Consider the following 15,393-nt stretch of genomic DNA (forward strand, 5'->3'; position numbering starts at 1 on the left):
CCCCCCCCCCCCCCCACTCGCCGTCTGATGATCCCGCTGGGCCCACCGTAGTGGGCAGAGGTGAGCTGGCTCAGGGTCCCTCGTACACTCAAAAGACTGAAATCACTGCCCGGCCCAGAAATCGTTCTTCACGCTTGGTGCCCTATGGCGTCGTGCTGAAGCCCAAACAGAGCAACCGCCTCAGAGCCCTGGTAGGGGGAGGGGACAGGTGATGCCGTCACGCCTTCACCACGGGACTCGACAACGACGTCAACACCGGAGGCTCACCCACCTGGCGAAGACGACGCCAGCGCTGCTCAGCAGGAAACCACAAAAAAAGGTGCGAGGAGAACCAACGAACCGAGCGCCGACACGGAGCTCCACTGACGGGCTATGCAAATAACAAAAGTCCTCCGCCCACGGGGTTGGGTGCCCTCAGTGGGACGGGCGCGGCGGGCGGCCAATCAGGAGCGTCCCGTCGTGGTGGCCTCCTCACGCAGTCCCGGGAACAAGCGGCAAAGTAGACGATCGACCGTGGCCGCGTGTGCGCGGCGGCGAGGGAACGTGTGCGGACAGGCGGGTCGGTCGGCTCGTTCCTGATCCCAGAGGGGGGACGCGCGGCACACAGAGCGGACGCACGCAGAGCGCTGCAGTGAGAGCTACGCAGCACGACCTGGACGGGGAGGAGGGGACAGGGCCATCCAGCAGAGGAACAGGAATGACTCAACAAAAACGCGCTCTCCTCCGCCTCCTCCTTTCTGATCCACTGCAGGTACAGGCAGGTGTGTGAATGGGAGAGAGAGAGAGAGAGTGCCGTGGGCTCCCCGGCGTCCTGTACCGTCCGCTGTAGGACTCACAGTCCTACACACACACACACACACACTCACACACAAGGAGAAACTGGGAGGGAGAGCGCAGAGTGCAGCCGGAGAGGAAGGGAAGGAAGGGAGAGGGAGAGAGAGAGAGAGAGAGAGAGAGAGAGGAAGAGAGGGCGGGAGGGAGGGAATGTGCCAGTGAGAGAAAAAGAGAAAGAGTGAGAAGGGGAGGTCCCTGATTCAGTGTGAGAGGAAGGGGAGGGGAGGGGCTGACATATGTGCTGCGGTGCTCTTGCTCGTCTGCCTGCACTCCTGCAGTCTGCAAGTAGATTCTCCCTGGCTGGGTAAGAGAGGACCGATAAGAGCTAACACAGGAGGGGGTACAGAGACAGACAGACAGACAGACAGAGAGAGAGGAAACACACTGACTGATCCATGAATTATTTGATGACGTCGCTGAAGGCGTGACAGACTGGCAGAGCGAAAGAGAGAAAGAAACAAAGAGGTGTGCATAAAGCTCCCTAATGTACCAGAGACAGGACAGGTACAGAGGGCACACAACGCAGGCCAACCCACAGATTGTGTGCACCTGTCAACCGCTCTGTCGTCACCACAGACGCGCGATTTAACAAAAGGAATCACAGTGTTCAAAATGAGTTTGCTTATACAAATCTCTCAGGGCGTCATGCAAACTGCCCAGCAGGACAGCTCGGAGCCTCTCTGACATCCCTTCAGTTCGGTCCTTCTGTGTCGGTGTCAGTCCGTCAAACTTTAACTGCTCAAACCGACGCAGTCCCCAAAGAAAACAATGGCAGCATGACAGACCTCAAAGACTTATACAATAAAGTATTTTGCCCTTCCCGTGTGTGCCCCCTGCTGGTGTGCTTGTGTAGATTCATGAGTAGGTATTGGCAGTCTCTCATGTCAGGTCTTCTCAGAGCATCAGAGCATCAGAGCATCAGAGCACACACACACACACACACACACACACACACACACACACACACACACACACACACACACACACACACACACACACACACACACACACACACACACACACACACACACACACACACACACACCAACTGATAGACTTAATACAGTCTCATTATTACTTTTGGTTTGATTCAATGTGTTTAATACTTCAGTAAAACACATAACACTGCATTCATAGCTAAATAACCGTAAAAGTTTGATGCAGTAAGGATAACATGTGACAGCATGATCAGAATGCATGTGGAAATTACTGTAGTACACAACATCACCTTCACATACACACACACACACACACACACACACACCAAGAAAACCGTAAATAAATTTGCTTGTACCTTCAATCTGTCGCTGCTCGGTGAAGGCGTGCTGCCCCAGTCAAATGAGGCCATCACAGTAAAATGAGCTTGACTTGATGCTAGAGTGTTGTCGTGGCAATTTCTTCAAGAGATATTGTGTCTAGGACAGATGAGACTTCTACATGCATACATTAGACTCCTCTCTAGCAGAGTGATTCCAGAATGCAGTTATTTAAACAGTTTCACATCCTCCCCACAATGCAGATAAATGCAGTAAATAATCAAATCAGGTAATGTTAACCCATTAAGGAGAACAATGCATGAGAGGAGGCCTTCTCCCTTGTGACAGATTTAGCCCAAGCACAAAGGTTCACATTTAAATGACATTGAGAAAAGGTAGGGCGGCTAGACAATACAAGGAACAGAAAACAAAGCTTCAGATGATTAAAAGAAAACATATGGATTTTTTCCATGACTGTGTGTGTGTGTGTGTGTGTGTGTGTGTGTGTGTGTGTGTGTGTGTGTGTGTGTGTGTGTGTGTGTGTGTGTGTGTGTGTGTGTGTGTGTGTGTGTGTGTGTGTGTCTTTAAGGGTCATTTCCCCAAGATACATGAGTCAGGGTTAGGCTACGGACGTGATGCTCACTGTCTGCCAGTCATTTAACAACAGTGACTTTCTCATAGAGCCGTGCATTTCTGTTCAGTCACTGATTTCCCGGCGTTGTCGTCGGGGGAGGCTGAATCTAGGTTGAGTGCAGGGAAACGCCCCGACTCAGCACATCTACAGGGACTGCGTGTGAGGGTCTCCAAACTGCCGGATTTCCATGTGATTTAGGTGGAAGGGAAGCCAGGTCACATGGTAGAATACCTATGCAAACACGGCGAGCATCCAGACGGGATGCAAGGCTAAAGGAGAGCTTGAGTCTCGGCTTTCAGTGTCAGGATCGGGTTCTTGGGAACTGTGGTTTCTTCCACTTTCTTTTTAAAAGATGTTGAAACAATTTTAGCCAGCATGAGCAGAACATAAGACTACAGCTTAATACTTATTGTCCCTTCATGATGTCTTCAAATTTCTCTTAACATCTCAGCCCAGAAGGGATTTACATCCGTCTAAGTGGGGTCCCACTCTGTTTCACTCAGAAAGTCTCACGGTGGAGGTGGAGAGGGTTGAGGTGTATTGTGAGCACTAGGGGGCGCTAGTGGCTCCATGATTCTCACCATAATAACTTAAACAGTGTTTTGATGCAAAGCTAGTAACGCCTTGCATACACTAGAGGATTTTTAAGATGAAGAAAACATGAGCGACCACAGACAACGATAAATTAAGACACATTTAACTGTTTTGGACGTTAAGGGTGTGGACAGCACTCACACACTAACCGATTCCATTCCCCAAAAATCCAGTCTTGACCTCAAAACCGGAACTCACAATTTCCGTCTGGCAATCAAAGATGTGTCTGTAGCGGCCATCATCCAAACCCGGTGGCCATCATCAATAACAACTAAAAGAACTACAGACAAAGTCATAGAGATTACGTGAAAATGGACCGCACATGTTGCATCTAGAGTTAACTTGGATCGCTCTACTTTGCCAATCCGTCAAAGTTTAGCTTTTCCTGCTACGTCTTCTGCTGTGTGTATCGGTCAGTGTGGCTCCGATCTTCTTCCCTACTTTACGATCCAAACCTCGTTTACCCGGCACTCAGATAACAAATCAAAAAGATTTTTCACGATTAAATATAGATTATGAAATGTTTAATATTTGCAATTTCAAATGGTTGCAGCCTTGATCAGTTTTGGGGAATTAAAACCCAATCATAAGACACCTCACACCACAGGATAATCCTGAAGATGAAATCGTTAGAACCATTAAACCATTGGGGCTTTGTTGATGGGAGGCAACAAAGTGTGCCCTTCAGTGGCTGAGGGACGGTGTTGTGAGCCTAACAAAGGCAGATAGAGAGGGAATCTCGCTCTCGCTCTCACTCCCCCCCCCCATTGTCAGAGAGGTTTGTCAATGCAGCGTCACGGAACATATCAAAGAAGACTGCCAAGGGCGTTGGGCAAGCATGATCCATGGCCTTTCAAACTAATGTGTGCGTCTAACGCTTAAGTCATGAGCCAAGAAAACTATCCAGGAAGAGGAGGCCAGGGTAAGGACTGACGCAGTGTTTACCTCCCAGAGGTCATTAGTCATTCAGAGGGCGCTGCCACACAGCATTTCCCCGAGCCATCGGCTGGCTGCTGGCTACGCAGAGCGTCTGGAGACCATGGGCCGTCATGTTTGACGGACCCAACCCTGAATTACAGGCCTGAGTAGATAGTTCAAAGCCGGTTTCCATGCTGTGTGTGTGTGTGTGACAGAATGCCACTGATGTTAGTCACCGGTCTAGTGAATACGTTCCCGCGTGAGCCGCCTGCACACCTCTTCCTACTGGCTAGCAATTTCAGCTTTTCTCTTGCCTACCTTGGTCACACACACACACAAACAAACAGCAACACACACACACACACACTTACTTGACCCCTGTATTAGCACATTGACGTGTTAGACATAGAACAAAAAACATAGCAATTTAGGTTTTGATTCTTGAGCACCGCCTCCTACCCAAAAATGTTAAGCTGGTCAAATGCCAATAAGAGCCTACTCGAATAACCTACGGCTTGCTATGGTATAAAGGAAGGGAAGAAGCCTCAAACAGGACCCAACGAGACTCCTGCTCAGACAGGCCTTTGGAACCAGAGGTCATGGTAGCTTTTTATGGTGGGAGGCAGGCTCCGCACTCACCCAGCCTGGACGGTCCCCCTCCCTGTGGGCACTGCGGCTCCTCATCCTGGACAGGCTGACCTCCACCGGGCCCTCCGGCGGGGCGGAGCGGCGGCACACGCTGCGGGACCGCAGCCGGTTCAGCTCCTGACAGGAGGAGACCGTGGTCATTATCTCAAACGCACAAAGAGCTCAGAAATAGACTTGGAGAACGGGATGATTCCAATCACACCGTATGTTGGTTATCAACAACGCCGGTGTTGTTGATAACCAACAGTTGAATTTCATTGATCAAAAAGTGACCAGAGTAATCTGAACTTAACACTTTTTACACTTCCACTACTACAGACCCAACAATCCACAAACGGATCCACCAAGTTAAGATTTGAGCCTCAATGTTGCCAAGCACACCAAACCCATTCTGTAAAAATCCCTTTCTAGATTAAAATATCTCATAAAAATATCAGACAGACAAAAGCACACTAAAATGTATACATTGTCAGCTGTCAAGTGTGAGTGAATCAGGTTCCCCCTGTTTTGATACTTTTCCTTCATGTAATAAATATATAATTCATATATCCCATTCATATATTCCATCATTATTCCACCTCCTTCTCCTTTTGCTGGGATATTTATGTGTGAAGTAAAGTAGTTTATCTTTGATCTCACATGCTATGGGAGAGCCCAGTGTTTTAGAGACTCCATGAACGTTAATTGTACATCTTCTTGGTCAAAAGCACGAAAACACCAGTGAACAGCTTACAGGTTATTGATTCTGGTGCACTAAGGTCTGTCGTAAATATTTGTTCCGATATACTTTAACAAAAAATGGGATTTCAACTGACTAGACTCTAGACCTGCCTATGAGCCATGGACAAATTCCCCTAAGTTCGGTCTGTTCGGCAACATCGGACCCAAACGTTAACCGAGTCCAGCTGGAGGAGATTGGAAACGTGTGTGCCGATAGGCTTTAAGAAACCCGATAACCGACACGTGTGAGGGTTTGATTCTGTCCCTAGTCGAGGGAAACGAGTGCTTAAAACATCAGTATCTCCATAGCCATTTGTATCGACAGGATGAGATCGAGCTATTGGATCACTTCACGTAACTTGATACAGTTGTGGAATTTCTAAATAAGTAATATTTTAACGACATTCAGTTCATGGGTTCTATGTTGGCTGAGTTGTCGACAGCCAGGTGAATAATTTGAAAAGTAATTAGAAACCAATTAAATGTGTCTATGAATGATGACATGATTCAATGGAAAATAGAATGAAGAGTTTGGAATCCGTCAACGGTAAAAGCACCCCTCAAGACGCGAGCTAATGGTTTCCTCTGAGCTCTCTGCGCCGGGCCGCGCTGGCCTGCTCCTCACCTTGGACCCGTGTGATCTCCTCTGGCTGCGGGGCTCTGCCCGGGGGGCGGGGGGCTCCTCCACCCTGGGGAACCAGACCTGCTCCGGGGCGGGCCCCGCCGAGTCCGAGGCGTCCCTCTGCAGTGTGTGGCCCGAGGGCGGGCGCTCGTCCACCAGAGCCGACCAGCGCCTCTCCGCCGCCGGCCGGCGCTCCCCCTGCCGGTACAGCAGCTGCTCCAGGATGGTTCCGCCCGCCGCCCTCCTGGGGGTGTCTGGTCCGGTGGGGACGTCTACAGACATCTCCATGGCGGGCATCAGCTCCCACGGGTCCTGGGGGGAGGGCACCCATTCCGGGCTCAGCCGCCCCTTCAAGGTGTCCAGTGGCACGTCGTGGATACCGTCCCTCTCGGGGGTGAGGGGCTGTGAGTGGTCCGGGAACTGGAGGGGGGCCTCTCTACTGGGCGAGGGCTGGGTCTGTGACGTGAAGGAGTCTATGTCCAGAATGGCCGGTTTATACGGTTCCTCCGCTCTAGGGGAAGGGCGTTTCCAGCGGGCCGCAGCGTCGAGCTGGGGGGAAGGGGCTTTGGAAAACGGGTCGTCTCGTAACACAGAGTCCAGATCCAGGACCCTGGGCCTGAGAGGCGATGGGTCCAGCGCTAGCTGCTCCTGAGACTCCCTCCGCTTCTTCTCTGTCAACCTCTGCCTCTCCGACTCCTGCCGCTTGGCGACCTGCCGTAGTTTTTCGGCCTCCTCTCTCCCCCTCTTCTCCCTCAGCCTCTTCCTCTCCTCCAGCTCCAGGAGCTGAAGCCTCTCCATCTCCATCGCCGCCTCCAACTCAGTCTTCTGCCGCCTCTCCTTCTCCTGCTTTAAACTCTGTTTCTCCAGCTCCCGTCTCTCATAGTCCAGCTGCTTCTGATGCTCCTTCTCAAAATCATATTTCCTCTGTCTCTCCACCTCTCTTTGTCTCTCCAGCTCCCTTTGTCTCCCTTTATCTAGCTCCCTCTGTCTCTCTAGCTCCCTCTGTCTCTCTTTCTCTAGCTCCCTCTGTCTCTCTTGCTCCCTCTGTCTCTCTTTCTCTAGCTCCCTGTGTCTCTCTAGCTCCCTCTCTTTCTCTAGCTCCCTCTGTCTCTCTAGCTCCCTCTGTCTCTCTGTCTCCCTCTGTCTCTCTAGATCTCTCATTCTCTCTACTTCTTGCTGTATGGCAGCCTGCCGTAGTTTCTCTCCCTGTCTCTCCACCTCCCTCTGTCTCTCTGTCTCCATCTGTCTCTCCAGCTCCCTCTGTCTCTCTGTCTCCCTGTGTCTCTCTTTCTCTAGATCTCTCAGTCTCTCTAGCTCCCCCAGTCTCTGTGCCTCCCTCTGGAGCTCTCGCTCAATCTCCCTGTGTCTCTCTTTCTCTATCTCCCCCTGTCTCTCTACCTCCTTCTCGAGGTCTCTCTGTCTCTCCGTCTCCCTCCGTCTCTCTAGTTCTCTCCGTCTCTCTTCTTGTTGTTGTATGGCAGCATGTCGGATTTTGTTCACTTCTTCTTGCTTCCTCTTTTCCTTCTCTTTCTGTCTCCTTTCCGCCTGCTGCTGTCGCTCAAACTCCATTAACTCTCTCCTCTCCATCTCCTTGATCCTCTCCAAATCTTTGTCATGCTGCTGACGCTCCCACTGAATCTCCAGCTGCTTCTTCTCCTTGTCAAGCTCCCTTTGTCTATCCTGGTTGCGCTGTCTCTCTCTCTCCACCTCTCTCTGTTTTTCCAAATCCTGCTGCTTCTCTCTCTCGATGAGTTGTTGCTTCTCCCTTTCCAGAGCCCGTAGTCTCTGTTGCTCTTTGTCCAGCGACGCCTGCTTCTGCTGCTCAAACTCCCGCAGGCTCTCCTTCTCAAACGCCAACTGTCCCTGCCGGTCAAGCTCTCGCTGCCTCTCCTTCATGCGGGCAAATTCTAAATGCTGATGCCGTTCTATTTCCACCTGTCTCAGCATCTCCAGCTCGCCTGTCCTGGTCTTCCTCCTCTCAGCCTTCCAACTCTGATCCCTTTGTCTTTCCGTCTCCACCGTCTGTTCTTCAGTCACCTGCATGGGCCACGGCGGCTCCCGAACCGGCTCCTCGGCTGGACTTTGGTTCTTCCTGAGCACCTCCTCAAACGAAGGGTTCCTCATTGGGACGCTCCTCCCTTGGGAGGCCGAAGGCCCAGACCGCGGTGGAGGGTCCTGCAGGGTTTCGGCCTTGGCGAACCATCTGTCTGGCCCACTGTCCCCAGGACTTACAGCCTCCTGTATTTGTCCCGTCAGTGCAAAGTACGTCGCCTTGGGTTTGGGTTGGTCGTCCGTCCCAAGCATTTTAAGACGCTTGGGGGCCGCTTCCTCCGCCTCCGCCTCCAGAGCCGTTGGCCTGCCCCCGGCCCCGTCCTCCTGCTCTGTGTCTGCGGCGTTCCACTTGGGCAGCGCTCCGACTCTCAGGTAACGCGGCTGCACCTCCAGGCCAACGGCGGGCCCTCCCTGAACGGCGGCCGGCTGGTGCTCCGGCGCCGCCCTGGCCGTTGCGGACCCCCGGCCAACGTCTGAGCGGCGGGAGCGCAGGGTCATGGCCTTGTCCTCCAGGCACGCCAGCGGGAGGCTCTCGCTCACTGCCCTGCTGCCCTCCACCGCCGGCACCGTGTCGAAGGAGTGCGACACGCGCAGCAGGCCGGTGGGGGACTCCGGCTCCCGGTACGTGGCGGTGACCAGCGTCCCGTCGTCCTCCGCGGGCACTCGGGGGGCGGAGGACCCGACCGCAACCGCGACCGGCTCTTTGTGGTCGTCGCCTTCCACCACCAGCACGCTGCGCCGTTCGATCGTGTACTCGAACAGCGACGCCCGGACCGTCTGCGTCTCGCCGCCGAGTCGGCCGTCTTTAGAGGACGTTCCCGTGTCCGACCCGGCGGGGATGGAGGGAAAAGCGGGCTCCGTCTTTCTCTTCTGGTCACCAGGGTGGACAGCCGGCTCTTTGACCTGGTGAATACGCAGCAACAGTTAGCATTACGCCCAATCAATTGTATTCCCCTCAACCCTACCTTTTTGTAATTAAATGCAGTAAATAGTTCCATTTTTTTTTTTCAAGGGCACTTAAACTACAGATGGTACTAATGATCTATGAAGTAGATTTTGCATAATGACAAGCTATGTTTGAATCTGATTAGATTTGATTGACAGGCTCACCCAGGTAAACTGAGTGACCAAAACCTGACTCAAACACAACGATAAAATACGATAAATACATTCAATATGATTAGGTCACTTTATCACTACAGTTCACTATAGTGTAGTTCACTATATGATAAAATAAAGAATAACCCCCCTCCATCAACATCCATTACAATGATTACAGTATTATAATTTATAACAATTATGATTATAAAGATGGCATTAACCCCTGAGAGGCACTGTACATACTAATTGCGTAGAAAGTTGACTTGAACGTTTTCTCACGCAACCCTTTACTGGTTTGTGTGGAACACTACACAGGGTATTCAGCCCGATCAGGTTTACAGCCTGGTTTCAGATGCGTCTTAGTGCAGGATTTGGAGCGCTAGGCCCTAGAACGATGCCAACCATTTACAACACAAGGAGGCAAACCCTAAATGAACAGACTACTTGTGAACCACAACCAAACCATGCAACCAGTATGTACGTACACAGCTTGAGACCGTCAAAAAGACAAGCACCTCATTTTCATGATTTGAACCGCATGTATCTGCTGAGAGACTTCAACATGAGACATGCTTTCGATAACCTGGAGAAAATGTTTCACGGTTAACTCCTCTTGGAAGAACCACTTCCAAGACCCAAAAGCTGTGAGCCTGGCATCATCAAGCACAGTGGACTGCCTTCACATTCTTGCGGAGATTACTGAGATTTTGTATATATTTCCCATAATCGTGTGCTTGGGGATGTCCATAAACAAGAATTTTTGGCTCCTAACAAATCAAAAAAATGTATGTCCTATCTGTGTATACTAGTAAATATACACAGATAACACAAAAAAAATGCACAAAACATTCACATAAAAAGCATTTTGATATGGTTTATTTACACTGAACTGAATGTTCAGTGCGAAGTATAACACCCAGTAAGAGAGAGTCATTACTTAGTTGATTTCATAGGTCAACAGGCAACACAGTTCTATGTTTCAGTCGGTAAGCTGGACAGGTTACCCCTGTCCAGGATAGTGGGTTAACCCACTATCCCCATTACCTCACATCCTAGTATTTCACTCAAGGTCTTGCTTGGAAATATATCTCCATGGAACCACATGTCCAGCTAGGAGGCTTTGGGTTCTGCCCCACAGTAGGTCTCTGAAAGGGACATTCAACGTTGACAGAAAACGTACTTGAAAGTGCATTGTGCAACAGTGGAAAGGAAAAGACAAAGTGTACAAATATCAGGCTGGTAATAATATCGCCTCCCCTCTGTGGCTCTGCACAGGGCAGGCCTTAACGCAGGGTGTGGTTCCAAAGGTAGAAATCAAAGCCATTCAGTGTTGACCTTTTCCCAGCCGTCTTCCCTCACTGCGTTTCATAAATCAAACAGCCAGCAGGCATGGTGTTCGCTCTACCTGCAGTCTTGGGTTTCAGAACTGTCTACACTTTCAGGAGTGATCCTTTTCAGAGTACTATGTCATGATATGTCAGGTACCCCGGGGAGAACCTTTTCTCAAAAAGGTTAACCAATTTGTGGCCATAGCAAACACTAATACTTCACTTCCTCTAAAGTTGAATAACATTTTGTTTTGTGGAAAACATTATGAACCCAAAAGTTAATTTGGTGAGATAACAACGAATATATCTATTAAGATACAGCTTATCCTCTGAACAGCAAAACTAACTTTGTTTTGCTTGAGTTTAACAAGAGTTTAACAAAGAATCTCGTAATGGCCTTCGCACCATCGCTTAGAGTGCATTAGAACCACCAGCACTGACTGTCTGAGGGTTAGGACAGCACATACACATCAGACTATAACAAACTCAATTTAGATCTCCCTTACCCTCTGCTGAGGATCTCGGTCAGCCCTGAAAGAATGTTCTGGTTCACTGAGGGAGGGGCTGCAAAGGTCGGTCGACCTTTCAGATATAAACCTGGGGGAAAATGATAATTGTTACACAATGCATAAACCAGGCATGATCGATATACTCTAGGGAGGAGACGTGAATCGAGTGCCAACAGAAAGTGACGGCCAACCTTGTTGTCAGGTCCAGAGGTAGGGGCTTGACCGTTGGCTTAGTCGGAGGACTGGGGGCGGAGGGTACGTCCTCAGTCAGCTTTTTGATTCGCTGCTTGATACCCGGTGGTGCTGCTTCTGGCTCTGCGATTGGCTGAGGAGTGGAACCCTGGTCAATGGCCCCCGTTGAAGGAGAAGAAGAGGAGGAGGAATCCAGGAGAAGACTGATACGTCTCTTGATGCTGGACGCCCCAGCCACATCCTCTTCATTCTTGACCTCCACAACCTTCTTCTTCTCAATGCCCTCCGTCTGTGCGGGGAGGGGCTTGGCAGCAGCCTGAGAGGCCGGTGTGGCCCCCTCCGGTCGGGAGGCTCTGTCCAGGCTCGTCGGCATCCTCAGCTCTGGAGTGTTCTCCTTGCTGTCCGCAGGTGGGTTCTTGCGATGCAGTGAAAGGTTGACAGACTCGAACCTCGCTGTGAGGTCGGCCGAGAGGGGACGTCGCCCCTCCCAGCGGGGAGAAAGGACTGGGGCCTCAGGGTTCGGAGAAGAGGAGGGAAGGAAGATGGCCGACACAGGCCTCGACCGCGAGCCCCTGGGCTGAGGTCGGAGGGCCACCGACTGTGGTTTGGTTTCCTCCGGCTGCTCTTCCTGGCTGAGCTGATTGAGGAATCCCATAGACTTAGCCCTGGTCATGGATGTCCCCGCTGGGCTTTGGGAGTATATCCTGTCTTTGTCTTCTTCCTTCTTGGTTGTTCCGGACCACTCCGCTGCGGGGGACTTTTTAGGGCTCCTTGAAAAGGACAATCCAGATGCGTCACTTTTCTGACGTTGTGCTGGTTTAGGAGGTGTGGGTTTGCGGAAGTCCCCTTGAGTGAGAGGAGGTGCTGGTTTGAAAGGAGGGACCACTGGCTTGGTAGTTTGCCCAGCGCTCGGCATAGCAGAGTTTTTTGCGGTAGAGGAAGGGCGGCCAGGGTTGGTTGACACCGGCCTTGGTTTGGACCCCACAGCGGACTGCTGGGGCTTAGGGGGGATGGGAGGGTCGGGTTTGTAGCTAACAGTCTGGGTGGGCTCGCGGTGGACCTTGTTGTGGGGCTTAGGGGCTAGTATCGGTTTGATTGTAGTGTTTCTCTCCAGGACGAAGGGCTTTGGGGTTAGTCGGGGCTTTGGGCCAGGCGCAGGTTTGGTAGGGTCCATGATAATGCTCTCACTGAGGCCCTTGTTGCTGGAGTCAATCAGAGGACTGAGGTGCATGCGACCCCTCAGACCCGTCCTTCCAACCTCCCCGGCCTGGAGCTCCACCCGAGCAGCCATTCTTCCAGAACCACCTACACATGGAGTACAAAAGATACACCATCAATCTACTGTAACATATAAGTAACTGAGTTTGCTTTATAGCACCAATTAACTAGCTATAAGTTCAGACTTTGTCTTGGGAGTGCCATACAACCCTTAGTTAAGTCCTTGACTCAAGGCCAAGAAAGCATGACTAAATTAGATATTTGAATGGACGGTCATTAAGCACTCAGGAAGAGCGTGACTTAGGTCAAGGTGCACCAAGGTGGATCGTCAGACAGGAAAGGGGCATACAAAGCTCTTGTTTTTTTTTTGCATACAAGACAGCAGTGATCTTGCTCTTCAATGTCCGTCGAAAAGTCAAAACTTTCCCGTCTGAGGATCTTAGCACCTCAAACATCAACAATATACTAGATTGGATAGAAAATCTCTTTAGTCTAGTGTTCCTTAATGGTGAGCTATTTTCTATTGCTACAACAAACAGCCCAAGCACTTTGACACGCTCTCCCCCCAGATCCAATAATGCGGTCAATGTGGGCTTGTTTTGAAATATTTGTCCTCTCTGAGACATGACAGCTCTCCATTGTTGTTGTTATCACGTTCAAACTTTGCCCAGCCCACCATGGCTTCAATCACTTACCCAACTTGATGTCCACTGTCTGCAGTGGAGCTCTGGTTTCTAAGGTAACCATGCAGTGGTGTCATATCACACTAGGAGGAAGAGGGTGAGCGTGTGTGAGAGAGAGACAGAGAGAAAAGGGAGGGGGGATAAATTAACTTTGTGTTACCATCACATACAGCTTTACACCCGTCATGGCTGAGGCAAAACCTGTGCCAATGTCAGACCCTTCTTCACCACCCTGTTGGAATGATCTATGATCTCATGATTCAGCCAAAACACAACAACGTTTACCTTAACACAGATGTTCACAAATATTGATATCTCTCTGTGGATTAAACACTCAAGCATAGCAAAATACTAACTGAACAGTAGCCTTTCATCGCTCTCAAATAACAGGTGTTATGACTGGGCTGGTACAAATGTCAAAACTCTGACATGTACACATCTATTTGATCCAATTTCCTTCTTGCTGAAGCCATGCCACCGTTCAGCCATCCGTACTCACCAGCATGTTAGGTACGGAAGAGACTTTCCCGATGAGGGTATAACTTCATATAAGAGGGTAGGTTATGATCTATGCGTTCATAACATGTAGTTCACACGTTAATCGTGACGATGAGCGACTTTGATATCGGTGCCTAGAGTTGACCATCGCAGTTCCAGAAGGAACTTTTCCAGCATCACTCTTGGTTTACCTTTAGGACAACAAACAGCCAGCGTATATCCGGTGTGTTGCGTTCTGGATTTAGATTGTTTACATCAGAGGGAAGTGGTCGATAACTGGTTGAACCAGTTCAGCAGATGAAGTCCATAGAGATATACATTAAAATGTATTCATCCGAAAACGTTGTCAATCTTAAACCAGATTAAACGCAGAACAGGTTCTACAGGTGCTTATAGTTTGTCAGGTTGGACTTCAGCAGAAACGATCACAGTCAATCCGAGTCTCAAGTTATGATCACGGATTAGTGCCAAAACTGTTGGAATTACAGAAACTGAAGTGTAATCGATAAGGTTTTTTACCTTTAACCTTGTTTGTACCTCTTTGAGCAAAAAACAAAACATGATCTACTCATTCTGATCGCTAAACCACTGACGGTAGATCGCAACAAGTGTTCAAATGCCTCTTCCTTATTAGTGCCAGGCTCAAGGGAACACAAGCATTGACAGACACAGACCAAGTGTTTTGGACAACTGTTCTCGCCAAGTTGACAAGCAACAAAAACCAATATATCTATTTGAGTAAAACAACAAACAATAATCAACAGCTTGTGTGCTAGCGAGCAGGAGCTAACGAGGGACGCTGGACATGGGTCCCGTAAATCGGACAAAACGTCTCGGATCGTTTTCCCCCCATTTGAGAGACAACTCACCGACACGCACACAGACCGCTGTCTCTTCGATCCTCGGGAGCTCTAGCGCCGCGATGTAAAGGTCCGGTTGAGACGTGTGCTGGTTGGATTCTCCCGAGGCACTAGAAGGGCTAACTTGGCTAATTGAGCTAGCCGACCTGGTCCCGTCCCGTGTCGGGTTGCAGTGGACGGGGTGGGAGCAGAGCTGAGCGTAAGCCACCTTTCTGCACAGCCTGCAACTCAACTACGACATCGATGGGATCTAGGGATCGGTTGGACCGTCTAGCGTAGCAACATTAGCTATCTCGTTGTGAACAAAAGTTTTAAGCTAATTAAGAAATAATATATATTGCACAGGTAGGCCTACGTGCTGCTAATATATATATATTTTTTACTGATTTTTAATTTACAGCAACGTGGTCTGCCTTCAGTTGGTAAACCAGGGGCCCATTGTTGGTCTGGTACGCCCTCATGTGGAGAACCGTAATTAATACAGAATGGGTCTTACACATGTCAGCTTTGGGTGTTCAAATAAGATAACATTCTTTGATTTTGCATAATACTTTATTCAATCAAACCGGCTAGTGGTCTACTAGCATATAACCTGCTCCAAATTAGGCATGAATAAAAGATCCCTCAAAAATAAAAAACACCTTTTCTGTGACATCTCCCTTCTGACAATCACTTGATGTCAATCGTATAGCTTAGCAAATGGGCAAAACTGAATCCATGTAGGCC

The 15,393-nt window shown here is 49.8% G+C and overlaps 1 protein-coding gene across 2 annotated transcripts in view; it reads right to left on the reverse strand.

The window, feature by feature from the left end:
- The window catches only part of si:ch73-138n13.1 (protein PRRC2C), a 28,926-nt gene extending 13,599 nt beyond the window's left edge, over positions 1–15,327 (reverse strand). The window contains exons 1-6 of one of the 2 annotated variants that reach the window (XM_056592508.1): positions 14,677–15,327; positions 13,322–13,392; positions 11,408–12,713; positions 11,214–11,304; positions 6,230–9,181; positions 4,876–5,001 (exon numbers count right to left, since the gene is read on the reverse strand). In XM_056592508.1, coding sequence (XP_056448483.1) covers positions 4,876–5,001; positions 6,230–9,181; positions 11,214–11,304; positions 11,408–12,713; positions 13,322–13,373 — 4,527 coding nt within the window. In that variant the 5' untranslated portion in view covers positions 13,374–13,392; positions 14,677–15,327. Of the gene's footprint in view, positions 1–4,875; positions 5,002–6,229; positions 9,182–11,213; positions 11,305–11,407; positions 12,714–13,321 lie in introns of both variants that reach the window. The other variant, XM_056592510.1, reaches the window with a different exon arrangement.
- Positions 15,328–15,393: the final 66 nt, after the last annotated feature.

Source organism: Gadus chalcogrammus, chromosome 6, assembly GCF_026213295.1.
Source record: "Gadus chalcogrammus isolate NIFS_2021 chromosome 6, NIFS_Gcha_1.0, whole genome shotgun sequence".
Lineage (NCBI taxonomy): Eukaryota > Metazoa > Chordata > Actinopteri > Gadiformes > Gadidae > Gadus > Gadus chalcogrammus.